Genomic DNA, 26,680 nt, shown 5'->3' on the forward strand with positions numbered 1-26,680 from the left:
ACCTTAATGCTTGGCTATACAGTCTCAACTACTATTAAAACATTAAATTTGCATCATTTGAAAATCTAACTAAAAATACATATTAAAAAATTAAACGAGGGGATCCCTGGGTGGCTCAGCGATTTGGCGCCTGCCTTTGGCCCAGGGCGCGGTCCTGGAGTCCCGGGATCGAGTCCCGCGTCAGGCTCCTAGTATGGAGCCTGCTTCTCCCTCTGCCTGTGTCTCTGCCTCTCTCTCTCTCTCTCTATTGTGAATAAATAGAAGAAAATCTAAAAAAAAAAAAAAAATTAAACAAGTAAATGTGTTTTACTCATTTCAATCCATCACTAAATTCAATATTTATTTGTTTTCTTTTAATTATTGCCTTTTTCAAAATAGATATTAAGATGTAGTTGTATGTGAACAGACATTTGTATTTTTACAGACATTCATGCTTAATTTTTTTAATGGCAAACTCACACTGCTGTGTAGTTTAAAATGAATGCAGGTTACAATATGCTAGGATTCTCTACAGTGTAGTACAGAATGTGTACTGATATTCTTATCAGAGACTGCCCCCTATAGACACTTAGATCTCCCAGCCAAAAGAATAAACAGAAGGCCAAAGAAACTAAAATGAGCATAGGAATTAGGAAAGCACCAATCTCCCCATCCTATCCTATCAGAGCACTTCTGTAAAAAGCCACTCTTGCTCAAAGAGCTCTCACTCTATGGCTTATCTTGTCAATAAAACCAATGTATCTTGACATGTATCAGTTGTCACTTTACATGGTTTTCTCTTAGAAATCTTCTCTCCCCAATAATTCATTTTGCCTTTGGAGACATGTCTAGTAAGAAGTTGCTGTGGCCATGGATGCAAAGGTTGCTGTCTCTGTTCTCCTCTAGGACTTTGATGGATTCCTGTCTCACATTTAGGTCTTTCATCCATTTTTAGTTTGTCTTTGTATATGGTGTGAGGAAATGATCCAGTTTCATTCTTCTGCATGTGGCTGTCCAATTTTCCCAACACAATTTGTTGAAGAGACTATCTTTTTTCCACTGGATATTCTTTACTGCTTTGTCAAAGATTAGTTGACCATAGAGGTGAGGGTCCTTTTCTGGATACTCTATTCTGTTCCATTGATCTCTATGTCTGTTTTTGTGCCAGTACCCTACTGTCTTGATAATTACAGCTTTGTAATAGAACTTGAAGTCAGGAGTTGTGATGCCATCCATTTTGGTTTTCTTTTTCAACATTCCTTTGGCTATTCAGGGTCTTTTCTGGTTTTATACAAATTTTAAGGTTATTTGTTCCAATTCTGTGAAATAAGTTGATGGTATTTTGATAGGGATTGCATTGAATGTATCGATTGCTCTAGGTAACATAGACACTTTAACAATATTTGTTCTTCCAATCTATGAGCATGGAACATTTTTCCACCTCTTTGTGTCTTCCTCAATTTATTTCATGAGTGTTCAACAGTTTTTTGAATATAGATCCTTAGTCTCTTTGGTGAGATTTATTCCTAGGTATCTTATGGTTTTGGGTGCAACTGACTATTGGGACTTCATCAAGATAAAAAGCTTTTGCACAGCAAAAAACAGTCAACAAAACCAAAGGACAACCAACAGAATGAGAGAAGATATTTGAAAATAACATATCAAAGGTCTAGTATCCAAAATCTATAAAGAACTTAACAACTCAACACTCACACCCAAAGAACAAATAATCCAATCAAGAAATGGGCAGCACACATGAACAGACATTCCTCCAAAGACATATAAATGGCTAACAGACACATGAAAAAATGCTCCACATCACTTGGCATCAGGGAAATAGGAATCAAAACCACAATGAGGTACTACCTCATACCAAACAGAATGACTATAATTAATAGGTCAGGAAACAACAGATGTTGAGGATGAGGAGAAATGGGAATCCTTGAACACTGTTGGTGGGAATGCAAGCTGGCGTATATGGAAAATGTATGTGAGTTCCTCAAAAAGTCAAAAATAGATCTACCCCATGACCCAGCAATTGCACTAGGTATTCACCCCAAGATACAAAAGTAGTGATCCAAAGGGGCACCAGCACCCCAATGTTCACAGGAGTTATGTCCACAATAGCCAAACTATGGAAAGAGCCCAGATGTCCATCAATAGATGAATAGATAAAGATATATTCTATATATAATGGACTACTACTCAGCCATCAAAAAATGAAATCTTGCCATTTGCAATGACATGGATGAACTAGAGGATATTATGCTGTGAAATAAATCAATCAGAGAAAGACAATTATCATATGATCTCACTCATGTGGAATTAAGAAGCAAAGCAGAGACACCTGGGTAGCTCAGTTAGGCATTTGCCTTTGGCTTGGGTCATGATCCCAATATCCTGGGATCCAGCCCTGCATTGGGCTCCCTGCTCAATGAGGAGTCTGCTTCTCATCTTCCTCTCCCTCTGCCCCTCTACCTCCACTCATGTCTCTCTCTCTGTTGCAAATAAACAAAAAAATAAAATAAAGAAACAAGAGAATCATAGGAGAAGAGAGAAAAAAATAAAACAAGATGAAATCAGAGAGGGAGCAAACCATAAAAGACTCTTAATCATAGGAAACAAACTAAGGGTCACTGGAGGGGAGGGGGTGCAGAGATGGGATAACTGAATGATGGATATTAAGGAGGGTATGTGATGTAATGAGCACCGGGTGTTATAGAAGACTGATGAATCACTGACCTCTACCTCTGAAGCCAATAATACATTATTTGTTAATTAATTGAATTTAAATTTAAAAAAAGAAATAAAGAAATTCTCTCTCCCCTGCCCTCTTCTCTGCTCACTCTCCTTCTTGTACACATATATATAAAAGGATAGGAAGATACACTTCAGAAAAAGACTCTTTATTCCTGGAGAGTAGAAGTGTAGAAACAGGACTTCACTTTATAAATAATGTATGTCAGAACTGTTAAAATTATTTAAAAAAAAAACGGTATTATTTGTATAATTAAATTTTTAGAAATAGAGTAAAAATTTTAAAAGACAACATAAGACACTTTTTGTAACTTTGGGACATGAAGAAATTTCATTAAAAAGAAAAAAAAGCAAGCACCTTAGAAAAAAATTAGGAAAATTAAAAGAATTAATAAATTAACTATAATGAAACTAAGACCTTCTATTTTATTTTCTTTTTATTTAATAGACAGCATAGCATAAAGAAAGTGAAAAGTAACAAACTGGGAGAAAAAATTTGTAATACATATAACTAAGAAAGAATATCTTTAAAAAGACTTATAAATTAATAAAAATAGGAGAAACAACACAATAAAAATGGGCAAAAGACTAGAACAGGTACTTCATCAAAAGAGGAAGCTGAATGGCTAAGCAGGAGATATATGGGGATTTGTTTTATTAGAGTGACTTACTCTTTTTATGCTATAATATTCTTTTACATAGTCATTACTTAGTAAAACAATTTTTTTAACATAGTTTTCAAAAAGGAAGAAGAAACAGAGATGATCTCTTGAAGTAAAGCCAGTACCTTTTACATTGGGTCTAATATAAGACAGCAGATTGAGCTCCCCTGGATTCTCAAGCAGTGTTTTAGCTGCTCCTTCTAACCCCAACTGCTTTGCTCTCTGGGCTTTGGTGCCTTTGCTCCCAGTTTTATATGGAGCTGACTAGAAAAAAAAAAAGTCAGAAAATATACCATATCATTCAGTTTTAAAAAGCAAAAGTCAAATTGAAACATAAAATCAGAAGACATGGTAGGAATGCTAAAGATATCCTTTGCTCAATCCTTCCCTTTCCCTTCAGAGATGAATTAATACAAACCTGAGATTACTAGCTATATGAAGATGGCTGTTCCTTATCTGAGTCTTTATCCTTTTCTATTTATTTCATATTAGTCATTTGTATTTACTCATCTTAAAAACTCAGTGCCTGGACTGCAAGGACTATGAGGTCCTCTCCTCAACCCAAGCGAGCTCCTCTAATAGCTGCTGATACATAATGCTTCTACTGCTTTAAACACATTCACTCTTCAATCTGAGCCATTAGGCTTCTCTTCCCACACCTTGCTGAGAGTGGTATCCTAAAGAAGCACAATGATCCTCTAATTACCAAATATACATTTTTCAGTCCTTATCTTGCCAAAACTCCTTGCTACATTTATTCACTTAACTATTGACCATTACCTTCTTCTAAGATTTTCTTCCCTATAGTCTTCCATGGTATCATCATCTCCAGATTCTCCTCCTACTTCCCTGACCATTCTTTCCATGTCTTCTGCTCTCCCTTCCACCACCCATGCTTCAAAAGTTAGTGTTCCTTAATGGTTTCTCCGGACTTGCTTACCCACAAGCTCTCCCTGAGTGAGTTCCATTCTCATGGCTTTCAATACCAACTACATGCTGAAGACCCTCACAACTAGGTTTCCACCTCAGCACTCTCCCTTAGGGTTCTCAATTCCATAACATACTCTCCTTTGTCCCCTGACTCAACTGGGAATGCCTTGGAGACATGGATTATGTATTATTTATCTTAGCAAACTACACAAAAAAGCATCTGATATTGTTGCACTGTATTGAATTAAATAATGGTGGCTAATGATTTTAGCTTTTTATTTCCAGATCTTTTTTAACTATAAAAAGAGACAAATCCTAACATACCTAGGTGAGTATTATATTAAAAGATTCAAAGAGTTACTTACCACATGTTCTAGTTCTTCAAAAGTTTTACAATTCAGCAAAGCTTTTAACAAGCACTCAGACATCTTCCCCTCCTTCTTAATTTTTTGGATTGTACTATGAACCTTCTTTGCAACAGCCCTGAAAATAAAAATATTTTGTAAAATACTAGACTTATGTGTCAAAACTTCCTTTTTGAAGTTATCTCAAACTTACAAAAAAGTGGTAGGTAACATAAAACATTTTTCCCCCTGAACCATTTAAGAATAAGTTACCATTACCCAAATAATTTAGTATATATTTTTCTGTAAACAAGAATCTCCTCCTATATAACAATATAGCCATCAAAATCAGGTAATGGATATAGATATATTACTATATTGTAACCCTCAGATCTCACTTAAGTTTCACCAATTGTTTCAATAATATCCTTGATAGAGAATTCTGTTAAGAGTGGGTTGTATGTAATTGCCATGTGTCTATGGTGCCCTTCAAGCTGAAACAGTATTTCAGTCTCTCCTTGATTCTCAAAGCCTTGATACTTTAGAATGTTACAGGCCAGTTATTTTGTAGAATTTCCTACAGTTTGAGTTCCTCTGATGTTTCTCTGTTATAGAAGTAATGCTGTATTCTTATCATTGCATCTTTTAGGTGGCAAATGATTTTCTTTTTTTTTTAATATTTTATTTATTTATTCATAGAGAGGCAGAGAGAGAGAGAGAGAGAGAGGCAGAGAGACAGGCAGAGAGAGAAGCAGGCTCCATGCAGAGAGCCTGACGTGGGACTTGATCCCGGGTCTGCAGGATCACGCCCTGGGCCGTAGGTGGCGCTAAACCGCTGCGCCACCGGGGCTGCCCCGCAAATGATTTTCACTTGTACTATCACTCATTACCTTATATTATTTGATAGTGTGTTTGGATTTCTCCACGATGCAGGCACTCTATTCCTGTGTAATTAAGTATTTTGTAGAAAGGTACTCTAAAACTATTCCATTCCTTATTAAACTTTCAATTTACTTGCTGTTTTATTTATATCACCACAGACTCATGATTTTTTTTAAAATTATATTTAATGGTTATAATCCATTACTAACACTTATTTTCAGGCTCAAATTATTACAAGTTTGACCAGAAGTAACCCCTCCAAGTTAGTTTCTGTGTTCTTTTGACATATTTCCATCATTCTTTGAACATTTCTTTTATTTTCTGGCACAAGATATTCAAGGCTTTTACTTTCCTTGCCCCAGCCCTGGAATCAGGCAAATAGTAACCAAAAACCAAGTTATGGGTGCTAGATGTGCTCATTGCTACTGGGTATCACTACTCTGGACCAACACACCCAGCACCCATAACTCATTTCTAAATACCATTCTCCAATGGAGAGAGCCAGGACTTCATTGAGAAAAGCTGATTCCAGGAAACGATGCATAGGTAGGGGCAAGGGCACAGTCACCCCACCACTTTCAGATGATTCTGTGTTGTGAACAAAATCCCGTTATATCTAAGGCCTCTCATCCTACTTTACTACATAGCATCTGCCTAATTAGATTTGCTAAAGTGATGGGGGAAAGTTAGACAAAAATATAGATTATTAGAAATGATTGATAAGGAAAAAAAATTAAATCTACTTATAAAAAAAGAAAAAAAAACAAAGATAGAAGATTATAAATTAAAGAGGAAGCTTATGCAGTAACAGATTACAACCTGTGTATCTTTTATATTCCTGGTAGTCCAAGACTGTTTTCAGGGGCTGAATCACACTAGGGTCATTTTGACAAAAGGCCAATGTCCTATTGGCCTGCATATACATAAGAGGAAAGGCATCTTTAGAGAAAATATGGAAGCTTTTCCTACTATCCATGATCAACCTCTTTTATTCACATTTTTAGTGACCCTCAGTAAAAAGTGTTTTTTACTTTGCAACCTAGTACGCATATACACATATATAATTTTATATATAAAAATTATATGAACATATAAATATGTATAATAAACAGTTACATAAACATAAACAGTTTCATGAGACAATATTTACCTTTTACTACATAAACTACACTCTTACATTTTCTATTGTCTATTTAATTTTTGTTAAAGTGGTAATGACCCATTACATTAACTTCACTACTCCTTTATAGCTAGCAATTAACAGATTGAAAACCAATGCTTTAGTTATAGAAAATGCTGAGCTTAAGGAAAAATAGAGACTATACCTCATTACCAAATCTCTGTATGGTATACTAAAGGTCTTCAAGCCCCAGTCAATATTCCCACTTAGTTGGAGAAATTTCCTCCACTAATATTCAATGTATTTCACAATTAATAGATACCCAGGGAATGAACTCATTTGCAAAAGTGTTTTTTTATAGAAAAAGAAAATAATAGTAATCTGCACATAAAGCTTCTATTTGTCTTCCATACAACCAAATATTATTAGATTATCATTAATTTTTTTGTATATTTTTTTTATTGGAGTTCAATTTGCCAACATACAGCATAACACCCAGTGCTCATCCCATCAAGTGCCCCCCTCAGTGCCCGTCACCCAGTCACCTCGTCCTTCTGCTCACCTCCCCTCCACTACCCCTTGTTTGCTTCCCAGAGTTAGGGGTCTCTCATGTTCCGTCACCCTTTCTGATATTTCCCACTCATTTTCTCTCCTTTCCCCTATAATCCCTTTCACTATTTTTTATATTCCCCGAATGAATGACACCATATAATGTTTGTCTTCTCCAATTGACTTACTTCATTTAGCATAAAACCCTCCAGTTCTATCCACGTTGAAGCAAATAGTGGGTATTTGTTGTTTCTAATGGCTAATATTCCATTGTATATATAGACCACAACTTCTTTATCCATTCATCTTTCAATGGACACGGAGGCTCCTTCCAGATTATCATTAATTTTTAAATAAACTATTCTTGTTCGTTTGTGACACTTTCCTCATTTTCAGATCCCTAAATGCTCACATTTTCTTCATTAGCTTGCCTTCAACCAGATAGAAAGCTTACTTCAGAATTCATAAACTACTGGCCTTCAACTTGTGGCCTGTAGGTGATTTCATCTAGCCCAGAAAATTTTTATATAATAACTCAGATTGCCAGATTCTTTTAAAAAATAGGATAAGCTGGCAAGCTGGGTAGACAAGCCTGATGTCAGTAATCAGCTGGAGTAGATGCCACTCCTCTTAGGGGTTAGGATCTACAGTTTGTATCCCTTGATGCTCATTACTAATCTGGCCCTGGAAGACTTGATTCTGAATCTACTTGATAACCTAGTCATTTATGTTTCTGGGTTGGTTAATTGATTTTGCCTCTCAGTGAACTTTAACTCTCCACCTATTAGCATTTTAATACTCCTGGACTAAAAGAACTTTAACAAAAGGTGTAGAAATGCTAGTAAGATGCAGGTTCCCGCCAAAATCATAGGAAGATTATTAGGCTGCTTGTAAAAATAACTTTTAGCACTTTGAGAATGGCTTGAAGGTAAGATTATATTCAATTTTAATCAGATCCTTGTCATAAAGTTGAAAAACAAACATGTTAACACAGTGCTTGGCTTGTAGGAGATGTGCAATAAATGCATGAATGGTGAAGAATGTTTTAATAAACTCTACTGAAAAATATAATATAGTCTTTGCATGCTTATTTCTAAATTATTACAGTAAGTCCAGAAGAATAATTTTTGGAAGGGTGCTTTTCATTCTATGGCCACACAAAACTTAAGACCCACTAATATCAAAATATCATGCCCTTTAAAAGGTTAGAAAAAGGAAATATACATATTTCCCTTCAAATTGTATACACCAAAAAGCTCTTCATTTTAGGACTTCATAACATTAAAAGGATAGTTTTACAATAAGCTGTTGAAGATTCAGACTAAAATGCATTTTTCTCAGTTTCTTTCCTTTGCCATATGCACAACCAATCCTATGAAAGAATATAATGGTCAAACTCTTAGGCACACACTTTTAATGCAAACCTCCTTTCTGCCCATGTGTGTCCCAAGCTATGCATAAACACTCCAGCAGAGGGACTCTGTATACACCTAAAGAAATAAATTGGAGCTGACTTCCTCTGTCAGAAGGCAACTATATTCAGATTATAATAATTCAAGAAAACAAAACAATGGAACTGTTGAAACATGCTGTCATTCATTTCTTCACTGTTTCTCCTCCCTAGCTTACATGGCCTCTCTCCCCTCACAGTAGGTTCTTCCCAGGTTTCTTACCGGAGCTCCTCTAGGGTTTGTCGAACTTCTCTCAAGGAATCAGCATCAAGGTTATTAATAAGCTCTTTCCGATACCGTATAATGAAGGGAATTGTGTTATCATCATTAAAGAGACGAATAATGTTGGCACATACCCAAAGTTCAATATTAGTTCTCTCAGATAAAACCTGCAAATTAAGGATAGTGATTTAAAATCCTGAAAATTAAACATCTATACTGTAATGTATGGTTCAAATATAGAATCAAATAATGTTCTCCAGTCACTTAGAAACTACTTTCTGTGGTTTAAAAAAATACATATACGTACTGACAATCATAAAATAGTAATTCAGTAAAATCCAATAAAGCCACTGTATAATCATTCAAGTTCTACAAGGCTCAATAAGACACACTTTTCCCCTCTCAAGAGTTAGCAGTAAAGATCAAGGAGTTAGTAACTCACTGACATGTCAACACATGACACTATTGTCTCACTGCTAGTGAGAAAATGCAAAGGTCCATCCGCTAGAGGAAGAACAGTTTGGCAGTATCTATCAAAATTTATAATACATAAACTCTTTGACCCAGCAATTCCATTCCTGATGTATTCATAACCTTGGGAAATGATATTATTTATAGCGATATTTTTTGAATAACTTTTTGCAGTATAATAAAAGTGAGCAAAAACCTAAGTCTATAATGGGAAACTGGTAAATAAATCATGATATGGTAAGAGTAGAATACCATGTAAACTGAAATGGAATGACTCACAAAACCTAGGAACATTGCTTACTAAGAACACTGGCTGAGTGAGGATAGGAAGATTCCTGTGATCTTTTGGTTTTAATATCATACACATATACTACATATTTGAAATAAGTCTTTTTAATAAAATAAATCTATGGGTTTCAGGAGAAGGTGCATGTAAACAGAAAGGTAGAGAAGTCAGCCTCAAGAAGAGAAAGAGGGAAATGCAATCTCAGTAACTGTTCTCAAAACCTACGCAGATTTTTCAAAGTATAGCACAAAAGGCACAAATTTTATTACTATCTCAATTTTGATGCCCAAGATCAGTCAAAAGTGGAAGGGTAATAAAAACCCAGAAAAATTATTAAAGAATTATCATAATCAACTAATTAACAAAATCAAGTTAATATATAGAATAGAATGAATTTCAAAACTACAGATGAAATAAAAGGCTGAAATCCAGAGACTATGCAAGGAGGATATGCTCATTCTTCTGGGCATCTTAAATCCTGAGGCCTATATTTTATTACCATTTTGATGCATTAATACCATCTCTCCGGCGAGTGAGAATGCCAACTTCACATCTCCAGCCCTGGCTGCCTTCCACATGAGCTCCAGACTCATTTAGATAACTACCTGACATATTCTCTTGAAAACATAATGGGCATCTCAAACGGCTTTGCAAAGTGATCTTCCTCTCAGACTTATTCCTCCTCCAGTGTTCCCCCTTATTATGTCCAAACAGCAGTTCAAGCCAGAAAACTAAGAGTCTAACCCTTTCATTTCCTTCAACTCTTAAAGCCACTCTATCAAAAGAATTAATTCACCTAACCACAAAATATTTCTGTAGTCCTATCACTCCTGTTCATTTCTTCCTCCCTACACCTATCTAGATCAACCAGGATTACTCAATAGCCTGTAACTATTCTTGCATCCAATTCTTTTTTTTTTTCAGAGCTTTTATATTTGAGTTTATTCTTCATTTAGCTTTTAAAACACTACTATAGTTGAATATTAAAACAAAAACAATAGCAAGTAGTGAGCTATGATTATAGTCCTTCACTCATTCACTACTGCATATAAAATGCCAGCAGCAGTATTATTCACTGGCCCCATTAAGAGGTCGGACACTGAACACCACCCCTAGGATGATGTTCATCATCCTCACATGCTTCCCCATTGTAATGGCGCCATCTCTCCTGATTGGGATCAAAGTCCACAAGTTCTACCTGGTCCATTCATTTTCCTCTCAGGTAGGAGTTTTTCCAGCAAAGAAAGTTTATCAGGAGAGAGAAAGCCGTTCTCGGGGAAGTTTACCTTAAATTCGATGATTAGGCGACCCTTCTCATATGGTCTACGATAAATTGGCATGCCTTCATTTAGCACGTACTTGATATCCCCATGCTTGACAATCTGACCTGGATGAGAGGTGATGACGATGGTTTGGTTGTCAAGAGTAGATATTGGCTTTTGAAAGCCACACAGGGCTTCAACCAGCTGTATATCCATACACATGAAAAGATCTTCTCCTCGTCGAGTAAAAACAACATGGTCCTTCTGATCTAAAACAATGATAATATCTCCTGGTTCCAGTCCTGGTTCTTGGTCTCCCTCACCATGGAATGTTATCTTCTGGCCATCTTTCATGCCTTTGTCAATATGCACTTCTAGAATCTTCTCTCGAACTATCTTCCTTCCATTGCAGCATTTACATCTATCTTTAGGACTGATCCGTTCCCCATGGCTCTGGCACTCCATGCACACAGATCGAATTTGCTGAACCATTCCAGGTCCTATCTGATGAATTCTTATTTGCATTCCAGTACCTTGGCAATTGGGACAACATTCGACTGCTCCATTCTTACCACCTCGGCCTTCACATTTATCGCAAATCACATTCTTTTGCAGAGCTAGTTTTCTTGTTGTGCCATTATATACGTCTTCTAAGGTTACTGAGAGCTGATGTACAACATTTTTACTTCTCCGTTCTCTCTGCATCCTGCCTCCTCCTCCAAAAAACATATCAAAGATGTCCATGGGGGAGCGAAAACCACCACCAGCTCCACCTTCTTTAATTGCCTATTCTCCTCCTTTGTCATATAATTCCCTTTTCTTTGCATCAGAGAGCACTTCATAAGCTTGAGAAATCTGTTTAAACTTCTCTCCTTCATTTGGATTCTTATCAGGGTGGTACTTCAAGGCCAGTTTTCTGTAAGCCTTTTTCAATTCCTCCTGGGTGGCATTGGGTTTGACCCCCAAAACATCATATTAAGTGGTTTCTTTCACCATTTTCTACAGCCGGTGAGAGGGCCGAAGCCAGTGTGGGGGAGCGGGAAGGAGTGCATTGCTGGGCGCAGCTCGGGCAGCCACCGCTCCTCCGCGTCTCACCGAGCATTCTGGAAAGTTCCCTCTTGCATCCAATTCAATCCCATCTATTCTAGTCTCCATGAACCAACAAGGATTTTTTTTTTTAAGATTTTATTTATTTATTCATGACAGACAGGGAGAGACAGAGACACAGGCAGAGGGAGAAGCAGGCTCCATACAGGGAGCCTGATGCAGGACTCGATCCCGGGACTCCAGGATCACGCCCTGGGCTGAAGGTGGTGCTAAACCACTGAGCCACCCAGGGATCCCAGATTTTTTTTTTGTTTTGTTTTTATAAATTAATTTTTATTGGTGTTCAATTTACCAACATACAGAATAACACCCAGTGCTCACCTCAGTGCCCGTCACCCATTCACCCCCACCCCCCACCCTCCTCCCCCTCCACCACCCCTAGTTCATTTCCCAGAGTTAGAAGTCTTTATGTTCTGTCTCCCTTTCTGATATTTCTCACACATTTCTTCTCCCTTCCCTTATATTCCCTTTCGCTATTATTCATATTCCCCAAATGAATGAGAACATACACTGTTTGTCCTTCTCCGGTTACTGTGGCCAAGTTCAAAAAGGGTGTTGCCTGAGTTCTCCTCTGGGATTTTGATGGAGTCTTGTCTCACATTTAGATCTTTCATCTATTTTGAGTTTATCTTTGTGTATGGTGCAAGAGAGTGGTCCAGTTTCATTCTTCTGCATGTGGATGTCCAATTTTCCCAGCACCATTTATTGAAGAGAGTGTCTTTCTTCTAGTGGATCGTCTTTCCTCCTTTATCGTATATTAGTTGAGCATAAAGTTCAGGGTCCACTTCTGGGTTCTCTGTTCTGTTCCATTGATCTATGTGTCTGTTTTTGTGCCAGTACCACACTGTCTTGATGAACACAGCTTTGTAGTACAACCTGAAATCTGGCATTATGATGCCCCCAGATATGGTTTTCTTTTTTTAAAATTCCCATGGCTGTTTGGGGTCTTTTCTGATTCCACACAAATCTTAAAATAATTTGTTCTAAGTCTCTGAAGAAAGTCCATGGTATTTTGATAGGGATTGCATTATACGTGTAAATTGCCCTGGGTAACATTGACATTTTCACAATATTAATTCTGCCAATCCATGAGCATGGAATATTTTTCCATCTCTTTGTGTCTTCCTCAATTTCTTTCAGAAGTGTTCTGTAGTTTTTAGGGTATATTTTGAGAACCATTTGAATGGTAAATGGTTCTCCAACCTTTTATTTTCAGGTTGTAGGTGTCCTTCTGTCTAAAATGAGTCTCTTGTAGACAGCAAATAGATGGGTCCTGTTTTTTTATCCAGTCTGAAACTCTGCGCCTTTTGATGGGGTCATTAAGCCCATTCACGTTCAGAGTTACTTGAACTTCTTCTTAAAGGGGAGTTTTAAGAGTCCCCCTTAAAATTTCTTGCAGAGCTGGTTTGGAGGTCACATATTCTTTCAGTTCCTGCCTGTCTTGGAAGCTCTTTATCTCTCCTTCCATTTTGAATGAGAGCCTTGCTGGATAGAGTATTCTTGGTTGCATGTTCTTCTCATTTAGGACCCTGAATATATCCTGCCAGCCCTTTCTGGCCTGCCAGGTCTCTGTGGAGAGGTCTGCTGTTACCCTAATATTCCTCCCCATGAAAGTCAGGGACTTCTTGTCTCTTGCTGCTTTAAGGATCTTCTCTTTATCTTTGGAATTTGCAAGCTTCACTATTAGATGTCGAGGTGTTGAACGGTTTTTATTGATTTTAGGGGGGGATCTCTCTATTTCCTGGATCTGAATGCCTGTTTCCCTTCCCAGATTGGGAAAGTTTTCAGCTAGGATTTGTTCAAATACATATTCTGGCCCTCTGGCCCTTTCGGCGCCCTCGGGAACCCCAATTAAACGTAGGTTTTTCTTCCTTAGAGTGTCATTTATTTCCCTTAATCTGTCTTCATGGTTCTTTAATTGTTTATCTCTTTTTTCCTCAGTTTCCCTCTTTGCCATTAATTTGTCTTCTATGTCACTCACTCGTTCTTCCACCTCGTTAACCCTCGTCGTTAGGACTTCTAGTTTGGATTGCATCTCATTCAATTGATTTTTAATTTCTGCCTGATTGGATCTAAATTCTGCAGTCATGAAGTCTCCTGAGTCCTTAATGCTTTTTTCTAGAGCCACCAGTAGCTGTATAATAGTGCTTCTGAATTGGCTTTCTGACATTGAAGTGTAATCCAGATTTTGTAACTCTGTGGGAGAGAGGGCTGTTTCTGATTCTTTCTTTTGAGGTGAGGTTTTCCTTCTAGTCATTTTGCTCAGTGCAGAGTGGCCAGAAACAAGTTGTACTGGAACACGGGGGAGTATCACTGGTCCGTCCAGCTGGTCTTCTGGGGGAGGGGCCTGCTGTGCTGATTCTCAGGTGTTAGCACTTGGGGGAGCTGCTCTGCCCCTGCCTGCTGCAGGGCTCAGCGGGGGTTGTTTACCCCGTGGGGCCCCAGGAGGAACAGCAGCAGTTGCTATGGCAACTCTGGAAGCCTGGATTCAGCCTCCGCAGGAACTACGGGGCTCGGGGCTCTCGGCTCTCCGTCCGCAGGGCCTGGAGGCTCCGGGGCGGGGCCGCTGATCTGCTCAGCTCGGGGCAGGAGCGTCCTCGCTGTCCTGGGCCCTCCCGGCCTCTGCCTGTCCCGGGGGAGGCCGGATCCTGGGCTGTGTCCCGGCGCCCTGTGCTCCGGGGCCTGCGCTGTGGGATTCGCGCTCCCGCCCCGCAGCCCCCTCCCTGGAGCCGCTCCCGAGCCCCTCCGAGCTGCTCCGGCCCCGCCGTGCGCGCTGCAGCCCTTAGGGAGCTCGGCGCACTCTCCCGGGGCGCAGGTGTCTGTTAGTGTCCCCGGGAGCCTGAGGGCATCCCCGCCCTCCTGGGTCCTGCTCCACCTCCCTGCGAGCCCCTTTCCGCCCACCCGGGAATGTTGGTGCAGCTCCTGCTTCTCCGGGACGGGGCTCTCCTGTCCTGGGGACACTCGCCCCGGCCTCAGCCCGGCTCCTCGCGGGCCCCTCCCCCTCGGAGGCCTTTTGTTCCTTTATTTCTTTTTCCCCGTCTTCCTACCTTGATAGAAGCGCGAACTCTTCTCACTGTAGCGTTCCAGCTGGTCTCTCTTTACATCTCAGGCCAAATTCGTAAATTTTCAGGATGGTTTGAAGGTTATCTAGGTAATTTGGTGGGGACAGGTGATTTGGGGACCCTGCTCTTCCGCCATCTTGCCCCTCCCCAGATTTTTTTTTTTATTGTTACTCAGGGGTGCCTAGGTGGCTTAGTTAAGCGTCTGACTCTTGATTTCAGCTCAGGTCATGACCTCAGGATCATGAGACTGAGCCCCAAGTTGGGCACTTCACTGGGGAGTCAGCTTGAAATTCTCTGTCTCCCACTCTCTCTGCCTCCTCCCCTGCTGACTTGTGCACATGCTGTCTTGCTCGCTCTCTCTCTCCAAAATAAAGAAATATATAAAAAAAAAAAAAAAAGAAGAAGAAGAAGAAGAAGAAGAAGAAGAAGAAGAAGAAGAAAATGTATACTGGATCATGTCACTTGACTGATCAAAACCTTTCAATGATTTCCCATTGCATTTAGAATCTAAACTCCTTACCATGACCCAAAAAATCAGCCTCTTATCAATCTCATCTTATCCAATCTTCCCCTCATTAGAAACCAGCCCCAATGACTTTCTCTTAGTTTCCTAGAACATGTCCAGTTGCTTCTCTCTTTAGAGGCATTCCTGAGGCTCCCTCATTCAGAAATTCTGATCTTACTTGTTATCTTCCCTGACCCTGACAAAATTAGACCCATCAGTATTTTCTCAAACCAATACCTCGTCCTATTTCTTCTTCCAGCCAACATCATTTTCTACCACAGAAACCATCAGGGATATTACAGCTATCTCCTTCAACTCCAACTTTCCATTAGATAGCAGCTATGTCCCTTGAGGGTACTTGACCTCAACTCCACCTCCACAGCATTTTGTTCAGTATTCAGTTGTTTTATAATTAAGTGCCAGAGTGTGGTCAGAAAGATTGGTCCAGTTAGCATGAAGCTCAAGACTTGGGTTGAAACTCTGGACCCAGGTACAATTTCTTCTAGAGAAACACGGTTTGTACATGTAGACTCCCAAAGCTGAGGATGGCAGTGCTAAGAGAATCATGGAAAGACTGTATCAGTACACTGATCAAACTTCTGTTAGAGGTTAAGAAATATCCTTCAATGCTTAAACATTCTAGTAAGTTCTCAGTATCACTGTGTGTTCCCTATCACGAACATCTAATCTGCCCCCAAGGAAGCAAACTGAACTTCTAACATGTCTGTTCTTTCCCCTCAAGTTCCCTTTCTGTTAATATCATCTTTTATCTGAACCACAGAGCAGTTTTGTTTTCTATACTTTCCACCCAGCCTCTCTACATTACTCCTGATTATGTTTCTAAAACACAGATATAATCAATTGAGGTTTTTTTTTCTTTTCTTCTTCTGAACACAAGCCCCCAATGACTCTTATCAACCTGCTGGTAAAAGTCCAACCACTGCGACCTAGTTTTAAAATCCCTTCCTAAGTGTGATTCCAAACTGTACTGTCTTAAAGGAGTAAACAATCTAGAAGGGAAGGCAAATGTCAATGCAAATAAGTACAAATAAAACAGGATGTGCCAATGATATACTGTTTTCAGAGAAAAGTCTCCCAGGGGTTATCAAGGAAGGCTTCCTACGGGGGTAGCATTTCAGCTGGCCCTTGAAAGATAGGTCAGATTCTAAAAGACAGATGTAAGAAATGAAAATGACTAAAATGCTCATCATTTTGTGTGGTTGTTACAGCAACCTACGGGTTCCCACTATCCTAAACTACCTCAGCTACTATTAACTGAAAAGGCCCCCCCATAGCCCAAGATCCAAATTTGGGTCGAACTAGGTCTTAACAAATCCAGAAGCATCATATGTGTTAAGGAAGTATACACTGCTGCTTATATAGATTTATATTTAGATTTATATAGATGCTACTCCATGAAATTAAACACAACAAAACTCCGTATAAGTAGTCTCCAGTTTTGGGCCTCCAAATCATCTAATTCCTTCTGTCTTAATTTGGTCAACTATTTATTTTAGCTCTTATTATGTGCCATTAACCATACCAAGCCAGTGAAAATCAAATGTAAAATGACAAGTCCCTCTTCCCAAGGAGCTTATAAGCTAGAAAGAAGACAGACAGATGAGTAGTTAAAATATATTGTGATCTAGGGCAGTCCTGGGTGGCTCAGCGGTTTAGCGCCTGCCTTTGGCCCAGGGTGTGATCCTGGAGACCCGGGATCAAGTCCCACGTTGGGCTTCCTGCATGGAGCCTGCTTCTCTCCCTGCCTGTGTCTTTGCCTCTTTCTCTGTGTCTCTCATGAATAAATAAATAAAATCTTAAATATATATATATATATATATATATATATATATATATATATACACACACATAGTGATCTGTACTCTGACAGAAGCACATGTAGATTATTTTAAGAGCACATGGGAGATAGAAACATCTAATTCTGCAGCAATGGAAAAGCAACAAAGAGAATGAAGGTATCTCCAGGCAGCCAGATAGGGGCAGGAATTCCATGAAGAAAGAATGGCATGTCAAAAGGCACTGATGAGAAACTACTGCACGTTTTTTAAATTCCTGTAAATTCAGCAATGCTAAAATGTACAAAGGGTGTTAAGATGAGGTGAGAAATGTAAAGGTGGATGGAGCTAGATGGTGGATTCCAGGTAGAGTTTGAACTTATACTCAATATTGAGCCACTCAGTGATGATCTGCTTATTACTTAATTTCAGCTGTTGAGCCAACCTCCCTGTACAAACCCCTGTGACATTTTATGAGTCAGTGAAATCTGTGGACTAGAGAAAGTGGCTCACAATGTGTGGTCCCCAAACCAGTAGCATAAGCAGCACCTGGAAACTTGCCAGAAATGCAAATTATTGAGCCCCACCCAGATCCACTGAAGAACCACCTCTGGGTTAGGGCCCAGAAATCTGTGTTTTAGAAAAATGAGGCAAACAACAAAGATGTAACTGAAAGAGTTGAAAGTAGAGATCAAACCTCAAGGATGGATAAGGGTAAAGCAGAGAACTACCATAGTTTTTATTTTGAAACTACTCACATTCATTACTTTAATAATATTTATACTTAACTGGTTAGGAATGAGAGTAAAGTAAAAAAGAAGGCAGTCTCAGGATTTTTTTCAATTCTAACACTTAAATATGAGAGGCACTTTTTGTGACTTGTTTTAAGCTAACATTTGTATAGAGCTTATTATGTTCTCAACACTTTCACATATTCAGTATTAACTCCAACTACATGAGAGTTATTACTCCCATTTTATAGAAAGAAAAACTGAGGCCCAAACAAGCTAAATGAATTGCCCAAAGTCTACAAGCTACATTACTTTTCAAAAATCTGATTTGTGTGCAAAGCAAGATGATATTTTGGGGGACAAAAATACAAATTAATCAAATAGCCTCACTTCTCTTCCTGAATCAAGTGCAGATAAAACAGTTCCTTTATACTGCCCTCTGGTGTTTAAAACTTCTAACAAAATGGCCTTCTCCCAAAGTGTCCTGAGATTTATTTTTCCAATCTATATTCCCATTTCCTGAATTAAAAAAGAAAATATCTGGGTATCAACAAACTATAGCCTTAATCGTCCTGGTAGCATCTATGTTTTAAGAGAACACCTAAATTAAGTTCTACTCATTAGAATTCTAATGAGTAGACTTGAGAGAAAATTTTCTACTCAAAATCATTTCCCAATCAGCAGTTGAACATCTCCTTTATGAAAAGCTTTTGATTCCTGCTGTTCTCTTTACTCCTGCCTATTTATTATATCACTTAATTTATCATACAGAAGCTTCCTTAAAGACTGCAAAGGAAAAACTATGCTGTTAGAAGTCAGAAGGGTGGTTACAGGAAAGGGGACAGGAGATTGGAAAACCATATAAAAGGGGCTCGTTGGGTGCTGGTAAGGTTCTGTTTCTTGACTGGAAGCTTGTTATTTTCAAACATTCATGAGCTACACACTTAAGTATATATATTTTAAAAATAGGTATTTTAAAGAGCCCATAACAAATACTAGCTAAATCAAAGAAACAAAAACGGCTAATCCAATTGTTTTACTTAACACCTCCTGGAACAAACAGGTAACTTGTTAATGGGCAGTGTGTGCTTATATGCGGAAATACAGTGAGAAAGCCAACTCAGAGATATTCAAACCCCCTTTCCATCTCACTTTCCCCAATTTTGTTATCCCATGGTCCTCTTCACCCATATCATTTCCCATTATCTCTTGCAAGAAAAATGGCTAATAGGGGATCAGAGGTTTGGCGCCTGCCTTTGGCCCAGGGCGTGATCCTGGGGTCCTGGGATCAAGTCCCACGTCAAGCTCCTGGCATGGAGCCTGCTTCTTCCTCTGCCTGTGTCTCTGCCTCTCTCTCTCTCTCTATGTCTATCGTGGATAAATAAAATAAAATCTTTAAAAAAAAAAAAAGAAAGAAAGAAAAATGGCTAATAAAGAAGGCTTTGCTTGCTTTTCCTCCCTAATTTAGCAAACTTTACTAACATATGTGACTACTCCACTCCCATACTCCCAGGCCCCTCAAAATAAAAAGACTATAACAGCAATCACCATTTTGAAGCATTTAATTTTCTAAAAGCTGATTGTAGCTAGTTACCTCTTCAAATTCTAAAAGGTCATGGTATTTGCATAATTATATAATGTTCTTTAATGAAAATTAGTTTCTGATAATGACCACACATTTGCAGTGTGGGGGAAAGGGCTGAAGAATAGGTTGCCTCTGTTCAAGGGATCTGGAAATTCCCAAAGCCTGATTAAGAAATGGCCACAAAGTACGTTTATACATAAAGTCTAGCCCTTTCATGAAGATGGCACTGGAGGTGAAGAACAAAGCCCCTGCCCCTCCCAAAGCCAAAGCAAAGGATTTGAAGGCCAAGAAAGTGGTGCTGAAAGGCATTCACAATCACAAAAAAAGATCTGCATGTCACCTACATTCCAACAACCAACACTGCATCTCTGAAAGCAGCCCACACAGTCTCAAAAGAGTGCCCCCAGGAGAAATAAGTTTGATCACTATGCCATCATCAAACTCCCTCTGACACCGAGTCAGCCATCAAGAAAATAGAAGACAACAACACACTTCTGTTCCCTGTGGATGTCAAGCCAATAAGCAGTGGATAAAACAGGCTGTAAAGAAGTTCTATGACATTGATGTGAAGGTCAGCACCCTGATCAGGCCTGATGGAGAGAAGAAGGCTCCTACTGTTCAACCGGCTCCTAACTATGATGCTTTGGATGTTGCCAAAAAAATTGGGATCATCTAAACTGAGTTCAGCTGACTAAATCTAAATATAAATTTTTTCATCCTAAAAAAATAAATAAAAATAAATAAAATCTATAAAAAACTTAAGTACTAAAGTATTTTAGGGAACTGTATTCCCTTCCCAAACAAGATGGTGATATTCCTGAAAAAGCAATAGACTTTTCAGAGTTCAAAAACACATGTGAAAGCAGGAAGGGGCCATACGGAACATGAAGGAAATATAAGTGACATTTCCCACTTGATCAATTAGTAATGATTAATAATTTCTTTACAATTAATTTCCATCAACAATTTCTTCCCAACTAGGTATCTTTCAGGATTTCCCCAAAGAACTTCGCCACATATTTTGTGGCAGATAATATGCCTATCACAGGTGTTTGAATGACTGGTCCTCATCCAAAGGCTAGAGGCCTTCCTGACTGTCAGACTCTGCACTGATGACTCTCACTCTTCTCTAACACCCGCCACTGTTGTCAACCATGTTTGGAAATAGGAATGCAGTGCCAAAATAAAATTACTCTCTGCTGTTTATGGGGGAGTAAGAAAGGAAAGGAAAAGAAATCCACATATACCGCAAGAATAGTCTAAAAAAGTAATTCAAGGTTTAACAAGGATAACTACCTCTGGTTAAAACAACAACAACAAAAAAAAAAAACGTAAAAATCATACCCAAAGTTCCCCGGGCAACCCCTAAACCCATCTAGAAAATGCTGAGCTTACTAGTTGTCAGGTTGCTCAACCAAAATAACAGCTGTAGTTTAACCATTTCTCCTAACTCACAAGTAACGTGTGCCATATTCCAAGAACAGGCTTGTTTGAGCTGTCAAAAATCACTCCCAATAAGGAGGAGGAGGAGAAAACAATGCTTGGAACTGAAAAGAAAAAAAAAAAAAAACTGAAAAAGTGCCTTCAAGTCCTCATGGTTTTCCAATTTCTGGCTCAAGGCCTTTGGGAGACTTGATCACACTTTGTCCCTTCTATTCTTTGAAAGACCTCTGTGTCCTTGGTAATAAACTCTTTTCTGTTTCAGTTCATTACAAGTAGGTTTCCATTACTTGAAACCAAGAGATAATGGGCTAAGGAAGGACCATTTCATCTCCTTCTCCGTTACACAGATTAGGAGATGGGTGTGAAGCAGTGTCAGAGGGTAAGTAGCCCTAAACCTTGAAGAATTTATCTCTGCATCTCAAGAGACTTCATGGTCTCTGAAACCCTCTTCCCTCCCTCCTGTTCACCGTCCACTAGAGGCAGATCTATGTTCACAGCAGAGAAATAAGCTTCTAAGTGTTAGTGAAAGGAAAGGGAAGTGGGACACATCCACCTGCCCCTAGGAGTCTGGACTGAAACTAAACGAGGTGTCTGCATTTTAAGAAAGCTTTCAGGTGAATCTGATGCAGATGGTCTATGATCCATCCTTTTAAAACATGTCCTTGTGGGGAGTGGGGTAGGGAGAAGAAGTTTCAAAAAAACATGTCTTTGTAGACCTAAGTGAATAAAGAAAAAAATGGTATATAAAGGAGCCTAATTATACACGGTTTAATTCAAGAACAAGAATGAAAAGAAAGCTCTGAGGCAACATTTTATTCCTTAGTGGGCCAGAGAAAAGAAAAATCATAATTAAAAATTACTGCTGATGTTCCACTAATAGGTTATAGAAGAGACAACACGGGGGGAAAAAAAACTCCTCTGAAGAAAAAGGTAACGTGCAGACAGTCCCAGACTGGGAAGTTGTATTAGGAGCCAGCAGAGGCTCCCAGGCTCTAGAGCAGTAATTCTCAGAAAGGGAAGGAGTACCCATCAGAATCACCATGAGACAGCCAAGAAGAAGGGAAGTCACACTTCTCTACCCCGAAAGGCACTGCCATAATTAAGTTTGAAATGTCCCCAGAATGTGTTGGCATTGACAAAAGGTTGAGAATCACCATTTAAAAGTCACTCTTCAGGTCTTCTCTGTCATCCCCAAAACCAACCAAAAAATGGCAATGCCTTGGATTCAAGGCAGATCAAGTTGGAATTCAGATAGTTTTCCTAGGAAATTTCTAGACCTTGTTTACTGTATATTACAACATTACATTAAGAATTAGAATAGTACTAATGGCCAATGACCTAATTACTCACATTGCTTTTATAGGGAATACAGTCCAAATTCAAAATAAAACCTTAACAATGAATTTATGAGGGCCCAGTTTGTTGGTGCAAGCTCTATAGAGTACATGTTCACCAAAACACCATGGCAGAGATCCACCTCACCTGAGGTCACAGCTCTTAGCTCAAGATCTGATGATAATGAGCTATAATATAAAATAGTACACCTAGGATAGGAACCAATAGTTGAGGTCTCCAGAAATCACTGGCAAAACTGAAGAGACCTGAAAACTCCCAACCCTTTCCTTACCCAGTGCCACTCCTATCTTAGTCAAAAAGAAAGGAACCTAGTGAACTCAAATGACAAGAGGATGACTGCACATACCTGTACTATGTCCCAGTTCATTTCCACCTCCTCTTTAATGTTGTTTGCATTTGCTGGGAACCTCACAGGCTGCCCCTGAGGACATGTTTCAGTCTTCATTTTCTTTAAAGGGGCCTGACCAAATGTGAAGTCATCTTCACTCTCTTCCTTCTTGCACACACCTTCCCACAAGGTGCTTGTGGATGGTGTCTCTGCAGTGCTGGCCCTGTTGGATTCTTCATCAACTTTCAGCTTTTTGATCCTCTGACCTGAAGGTGACTGACTTGAATTCTTCCGTTTTGCCTTTGCTGTCTTCAAAGTCTTCACGGTATCCAATTTATTTTTTTTGTCTTCCAAATCAACATCAGCAATAGCCACAGAGTTATTCTATCAAACCACAAATAGAATACATGAGAATTAAAAGATAAAAACCAAGTGCTCTGGAATATTATTCAGCAATAAAAAGGAACAAATTACTGATACACACAATAACCTGGACGAATCTCAAGGAAACCATGTAGAGTGGAAATGGAAAAAGGCAATTGCAAAAAGCTACATACTTTATAATTTACATAACATTAATGGTTTATAATTTATATAATATTCCTGAAAAAATTAGTGGTTACTGAAGGTCAGAGACAGGAGCAAGGGTCTGGAGGGAGGTGGGTGTTACTACAAAATGGCAAATACTAGGCAGTACTAGGGATCCTTGTGGTGACCGAACTATTCTGACTGATGGATACAACACATATGCATACAGGTGACAAAATCATACAGAAGTACACAAATAAGTGGACAAAAAAAAAATTCTCTTAGGAGAAATCTCCTAAGATCCTTGGATTTTATCAATGTAAATATCATGGTTGTGATATTTTATTATAGTTCTGTAAAATGTTACCATTGGAAGAAATTAAAGGGTACACTGTTTCCGTATTATTTTTTACAACTGCATGTGAATCTATAATTACCTATAAATAAAAAGTTTCACTTTTAAAAATGAGTAAAGGATAAGTCTATGCATGCTGGGAAAACCAAGATTTTAAAGCTTGCAAACAAAAGTCAACCCTTTGGGGGAAAAAAATAACACTTACATACTCATAAAACTCAATAGGCTATACCTGACACCAATTTATGTAGAAGCCCAGGGAACAGAAAACAGAGCAGGGTAGTGTCAGGCATTTTTCTTTAGGAGGAATCTACATGATAGTCCACACTAGTGTCTAGGGGCCACTCTCTCCACCACCCCTACCCCTCATGACAGCTCAGATGTGAAGGAATGACACCTGGCATTCATTTTGGCACTGGAATGATAAATAACATACAGACCCTACCTGTATGGAGTTTACAGTTTCACCAGCTAGCCTGTTTTTGGTTACCTAAGTAGAGTACCTAGCACAAACTCGAATAAAAGAATTCCAAACTATTTGTCAGTCAAAATTCAATTTTCTCTCCTATCAAGTATTTTTCCAGAATTATTGACTACTAAAAATCCTGGGAACTACCTAAAGAGCATCCCCATCCTAATACCCACCTACCACCACCTAACCTGGAAATGATGTACATTAGATAGCCCTCCGAGTATTAAATTTTTAGCTGAAACATTATGGATAAGAACAGAGATATAAAAATAGAATGATTCTGAGGTCCATAAGAGTTAATAATAGCCTGATCAAATGACTTGACATAGCAGAAGAAAAAAGGTGTCAACTGTACAGAGGGCTGTTAACCATGTAGGAGAAGAAAAAGAGGAACTATAAAAAGCAAATACCATCTATGATCAGCCATTCTTCTAAGCAACGCACAAAGAAGAGGAAAGCTTAGCAAATGGACTCTGAGTATTTTGGTCCCAAAGGTAAGACAGCCCTCCTGTGAGATGCATACACCAGACTATCTTAGATTCATGCATTTAAAACATGTGATGTCATTGTGACAAACATTAATGCCTAGAACACAGCAGGCATTCAATAAATCCAAAAGAATGGATTTATTTAATTCCCCCAATCTGGATCCATGCTCATTGAGTAAATTTCTGATTCTTACTTAAGTGCCTACTTACTTTAGCCTCTGAGGAGAGTATCAGTCGGAAAAATTTCATGTCCTTGTGATTATTATATCAAATCATTAATTATTAAAGCAGCACTCTGTTTTTATACATCCTTCTTATGAGCATGGCTGAGATAAAACCACACGAGAGACATATGTGTTCCTGAAATGCTCTCAAAATCATGTTGCTAACTTAGAATCCCAGTTCCATCATGTACTATCTGCTACCCATAAGGAAATCACTTCACATTTCTTTCCCTGGCTTTCTTATCTATAAAATCAGGATAGTAATAGCAACTGCCTCAAGTAGTTGTTGTGAGTTAAGATTTAAGTAAGCTTATGCAACCCAACTGTTGAGCATGTTGCCTGGCTGATGGTAAGAACTAAAATATCTGCAGACACCACCATTATTACCACTACTATCATATCTAGACAATCTCCTAGGAGAGGGAAAAGGAAGTAGACAAAGAAATGAAGAAAATGTAAAATGATCAAAAGGAAAAAAAGTCAACAATCACAAAAACACTTAATGGTACCCCCTTTGGACCCTTCAGGCAAGATTTACCGAGTGTTTCTCAGTGTTGTCCACAGAACCTTTTAGGGGATTTGTGAGATCAAACTCTTCACAATAATGCTTAAACACGATTTGCCTTTTTTTGTTGTTGACATTTCAATGATAGTACAAGAGCAACGGTAGCAAAACCCAAGGCAATGGCATCAAGTAGTACTATCAATCAATGTTCCCTTCACTGACATACACTTGCAGTAAAACAATGTGAGTTTAACAATGCAGTTAAAAATTATTAAGTTTTAGGGGCAGCCCTGGTGGCTCAGCGTTTTAGCACTGCCTTCAGCCCGGGGCCTGATCCTGGAGACCCGGGATTGAGTCCCATGTCAGGCTCCATGCATGGAGCCTGCTTCTCCTTTTGCCTGTGTCTCTGCCTCTCTCTCTCTCTCTCCCTCTCTGTGTCTCTCATGAATAAATAAATAAAATCTTTCAAAAAAAATTATTAAGTTTTAGTGCACCTGGCTGGCTCTGTTGGTAGAGCCTGCTACTCTCGATCTCAGGGTTGTGTATTCAAGCCCCACATTGAACATGGAGCCTATATTAAAAAAATAAGTAAATAATTTTTAAAAATTATTAAATTTTAAAGTTTCAATCCTTGAAAACATATCTTTTTTTTTAAGATTTTATTTATTTATTTGAGATAGAGCAAGGGAGAGAGAGTACAAGCAGGGGAAAGGACAGCAGGAGAAGGAGAAGCAGGCTCCTTGCCAACAGGGAGCCCCATGCAAGGCTCAATCCCAGGCCCCTGGAATCATGACCTGAGCCAAAGGCAGACACTTAACCAACTGAGCCACCCCGGTTGGCTGAAAACACACCTTTTTAATACTGTATGCTGAAATGGTCAGTACACATAAAATACTTCTGCTGTGTGCCAGTGTATACAGACGTGCAATGGTTGTCTTGAGCAAAAGCTCTTATGCACTCATTTCAATTGTGAACTGAACCAGCTTGCTTTTCCATAAATCACCATTTTTACTTGAAATAATGACTGATGAACGATCGTTATTCAGACTTGGATATCTGGTTGGCATTTTTTTCAGAAATGAACTGAGACTATCATTTTAAGGAAACATTTGACCAAGAGTAAATTTCTGGCTTTAAAAGTGAAAATTTAAAACAAACAAGTAAATAAATCAATGTGAAAATTAGAATTTTGGAAAATTTGTATCCACTGTGAACTTGCTTCCCAACACTGTGATGAGACTGGAGGTTATATTAACAAATGTGACTTTTTGACATCAGAT

General features: G+C 38.8%; 1 protein-coding gene and 1 pseudogene across 7 annotated transcripts in view; both read right to left on the bottom strand.

Annotated features, from left to right (window-relative positions):
* Positions 1-26,680, bottom strand: part of SRBD1 (S1 RNA binding domain 1) — a 275,664-nt gene that overhangs the window by 235,863 nt on the left and 13,121 nt on the right. For all 7 annotated transcript variants that reach the window (XR_008664926.1, XR_008664927.1, XM_055328956.1 and 4 more), the window contains 4 exons: positions 22,847-23,212; positions 8,897-9,063; positions 4,694-4,811; positions 3,524-3,662 (listed from right to left, as the gene is read on the bottom strand). Coding sequence is in view for 5 of the 7 variants with exons in the window: in XM_055328956.1 (XP_055184931.1) it covers positions 3,524-3,662; positions 4,694-4,811; positions 8,897-9,063; positions 22,847-23,212 (790 nt within the window). In the remaining 2 variants the exon portion in view is untranslated. The remainder of the gene's footprint in view (positions 1-3,523; positions 3,663-4,693; positions 4,812-8,896; positions 9,064-22,846; positions 23,213-26,680) is intronic.
* LOC129511856 (dnaJ homolog subfamily A member 1-like) lies at positions 10,738-11,911 on the bottom strand (annotated as a pseudogene).

Source organism: Nyctereutes procyonoides, unplaced genomic scaffold (assembly GCF_905146905.1).
Source record: "Nyctereutes procyonoides isolate TBG_1078 unplaced genomic scaffold, NYPRO_anot_genome, whole genome shotgun sequence".
Lineage (NCBI taxonomy): Eukaryota > Metazoa > Chordata > Mammalia > Carnivora > Canidae > Nyctereutes > Nyctereutes procyonoides.